We start from the raw sequence: 2,864 nt of genomic DNA, 5'->3' as shown, positions 1-2,864 counted from the left end.
GGGGGGAGACCAGCAGGATGGCGGACGTGCCTCACCAACCGGGCTTCTGTCTCCTTCAGTCTCTCAGAGGCAGACAAAGAGCCCAGTCTACACCCGTGGTGAAACCAGAGGTGCAGCCTGTTGAGAAGCAGGAGCCAGAAGACCCTCAGGTCTCCGGGGAGCCAGTCTTAGAGGTGACAGGAAGTACCCGGGCCTCCCACGGCAGACGGCAGGGGTGGCAGGAAGGGTGGCAGGTGGCTGGAGAAATGCTTCCCCTGCCGGAGAGTTGCTCTGGACTGCCGACCAGCAGCCCCGCTGTCTTGCTCTACGGTGTGAGGGGACCCAGTCTCCCTGGCCGCCAGCCTCCTGCCCTTCAGTCACCATGGCACCTTCTCTGCCAAAGCCGTCTTCTTCAGAGCAACCGCGGAACTTGCAGCCAGAACCTACCGTCACGTTCCTGTTTATACTCCTGAGCACAGCGGAGCCCAAGGAGTCCAAAGACCCTGAGGGGTAAGGCTGAGTGAGTGTGTGCAGGGGAGGGAGGCAGAGGGTGCTTCTCTCTATTAACATTCAGACCTGGGCCAGGACTCGGCCCTGGGATGCGCAGACCTGGGCCTGGGCCAGCCCCCCTCCCCAGACCCTCCCCCAGCCTCTGGACCCTCTGGTCCAACCCTGGCTGCGCACTCTTCCCAGGGACGCAGAGATCCAGGAGGACCAGTTCCTGGACAAGGAAGACTGGGGGGCCCGGCGGACCTCACAGGAAATCAGCCATTTGCACAATGATTGCATGAGGTGAGCTGGGCCGGGGCAGGTGGGGGCGGGTGGGGGGACAGGGCCTCGGGCTTGACAGCGGTGGGTTTGCACCCTCGCGTGCCCCTCCTCCTTCCCCTCTTCTGCCTGCTCACCGTTCTGCACTGGATGACCTCCTCACTGGCCAGCAGGTCCCCTCCCTCCCCAGCATCGGTGCCCTCCTTCTGTGTGAGCGGAACCTGCCCCACAGGTGCAGGAGGCGACCTCTCTTTCCCATCGGGCAACTGGGTGCCCGCATGCCTGGTCAGCAAGGCTGCCTGCAAGGGGACCCCCACCTTTAACTGTCCAAGAACTTGAGGGAGCAGTTTGGTCTGTGGAGCAACAGCAACGGGGGTGGGGCTCTGTTCTCTGGGTGCCAGGCTCTGGAGTCTGTGTAATTCCGCGGCCACTTGGCCCTCCGTGGTGATGCCAGGGTCAGACCTCTGCCTGGAGACAGAGGTTTGGGGGGTGGGGCAGGGGGACACATTCCCTCCGGGCTGCACGTGGGCTCCCATAGCAGAGATCCGAGGGGTGGGCACGTTGATTCATACCCAGAGCACTCGGGCCGGGCTACTTCCGGGGCCGACCCTCTTGCTGGCCTGGAACCACGCAGAATTCTGTCATGGTCCCCGCTGCAGCCCAACAGGCTGGGATGGCTAGCCTGTGGGACAGAGCAGCCGGCCCTTCTCCTGCTGGAGAAGAGGAAGACACACTCTTCATTTCGGTCTGGGTCTCCTGCTGTGAGTCACTGGGGGGGGAGAGGAACCCGCCCCCACCTATGGCTTTGCCAGGACAGGAGGACCCTTGGTGAAAGCCCGTTCCCAGGTGGCCTTTCCAGGTCACACAGCCCAGGCAGGAGATGCGTGTTGGGCGCTGCAGGGAAGCTGCTTAGGACAAGAGCCTGGGGGCTGAAGCGGGTCCCTTTCCATTCTAGACTTCGGGAGTCACTGAGCACCATCCAAGCAGACAACCTGGCCCTGGGGGAGAAGCTGCAAAGGCTGGTGAGCCCCTCAGCCCGGGACCCCCTTTCTTCGTTGTGCCTCCCTCTCCTCCCTGCCTCCCAGCCCAGCTAGAGGGCCTCATAGAGGGCCTCATAGCGGGCCTCAGGCAGTCCTGTCCGGGGTCAGTACCCACCTCTGGGCCCTGCAACCTTTTGTTCCAGCTGAACTTGTCATATAAGAGCCTCCAGGAGGAAGCAGAGGCCCTCCAGGAGGAGGTGAAGGCCGTCCACGAGGGAGCCCAGGCCATCCAGGAGGGAGCCCAGGCCGATCCGGAGGAGGCCCAGGCTGTCCCGGAGGATGCCCGGGCCGTCCAGGGGGTGGCGCTGTCCCCGCTGCCCTGACAGCACCCCTGTGGCACGTGGGGAGCAAGGGCAGGCCTTCCCAGCCGCTCACTCAGCTCCCCTTGCCTGTAGCAACCCAGCTCCCAGGAGACAGCACTCGTCCTGCAACCTGGTGCTCCCGCCACCCACAGACACCAGCGTCAGCCCTGGCCAGGCCCGAGGCTGGAAACTGGTTGTCTCCTCGGGAAGATGTTCCAGCAGCTCCTCTGCAGGTCCCAGCAATAAACTTCTCCGAAGTTGAGCAGCCACTCCCCGCGTGTTTGTGGGCCCTGGGAATCAGGTAGGGTGGGAGGTCACCAGCTCCAAAATGAGCTTGGTCCCTGGGCCCCCTCTGAGACACCCCCCCCCGCCCTGGGGGCCCGGGGGCGGACTCCCATCACCCCGGAAAAGGTTCCAGGCCTGGTGGTGTCAGCCTCAAGGGCAATGTCCCCGTGATAAGCACTGGGGTGGGACTAGAAGCACCCCCCCCCCCCAAGGATGGAGGCCACAGGTCTAACTCCAAAGGGCAGAAAGAGACTAGGGAAGGGCTGGAAGAGCCACTACCCACCTTGCGACCTCGGATAAGTCTCTTCTCCTTTATAAGTCCAATCATGGGCAGGGGTGGGGGCTGGTAGTGGGAGCTCCACAGGGGTCCAACACCTGACACTCGTGAGACCTCTTGCCCTACACCCATGGGACTCTTCCTGCCCTGGCTGCGGCTGGCTGCCTTCCTGTATGACAGGAGCATGGTCCATTTGGTTTGGTGTTCAGACTC

General features: G+C 63.3%; 1 protein-coding gene across 1 annotated transcript in view; it reads left to right on the top strand.

The window, feature by feature from the left end:
- The window catches only part of CDCA5 (cell division cycle associated 5), a 12,344-nt gene extending 9,993 nt beyond the window's left edge, over window positions 1-2,351 (top strand). The window contains exons 6-10 of the mRNA XM_040465587.1: window positions 60-173; window positions 383-489; window positions 673-771; window positions 1,703-1,769; window positions 1,931-2,351. Coding sequence (XP_040321521.1) covers window positions 60-173; window positions 383-489; window positions 673-771; window positions 1,703-1,769; window positions 1,931-2,110 — 567 coding nt within the window. The 3' untranslated portion in view covers window positions 2,111-2,351. The remainder of the gene's footprint in view (window positions 1-59; window positions 174-382; window positions 490-672; window positions 772-1,702; window positions 1,770-1,930) is intronic.
- Window positions 2,352-2,864: the final 513 nt, after the last annotated feature.

The sequence above is a fragment of the Herpailurus yagouaroundi genome, unplaced genomic scaffold (genome assembly GCF_014898765.1).
Source record: "Herpailurus yagouaroundi ecotype Mexico unplaced genomic scaffold, PumYag 569, whole genome shotgun sequence".
In the NCBI taxonomy this organism is placed as follows: domain Eukaryota; kingdom Metazoa; phylum Chordata; class Mammalia; order Carnivora; family Felidae; genus Herpailurus; species Herpailurus yagouaroundi.
Note: the sequence above shows the minus strand (reverse complement) of the source record. Positions and strands in the feature narration are given on the sequence as shown.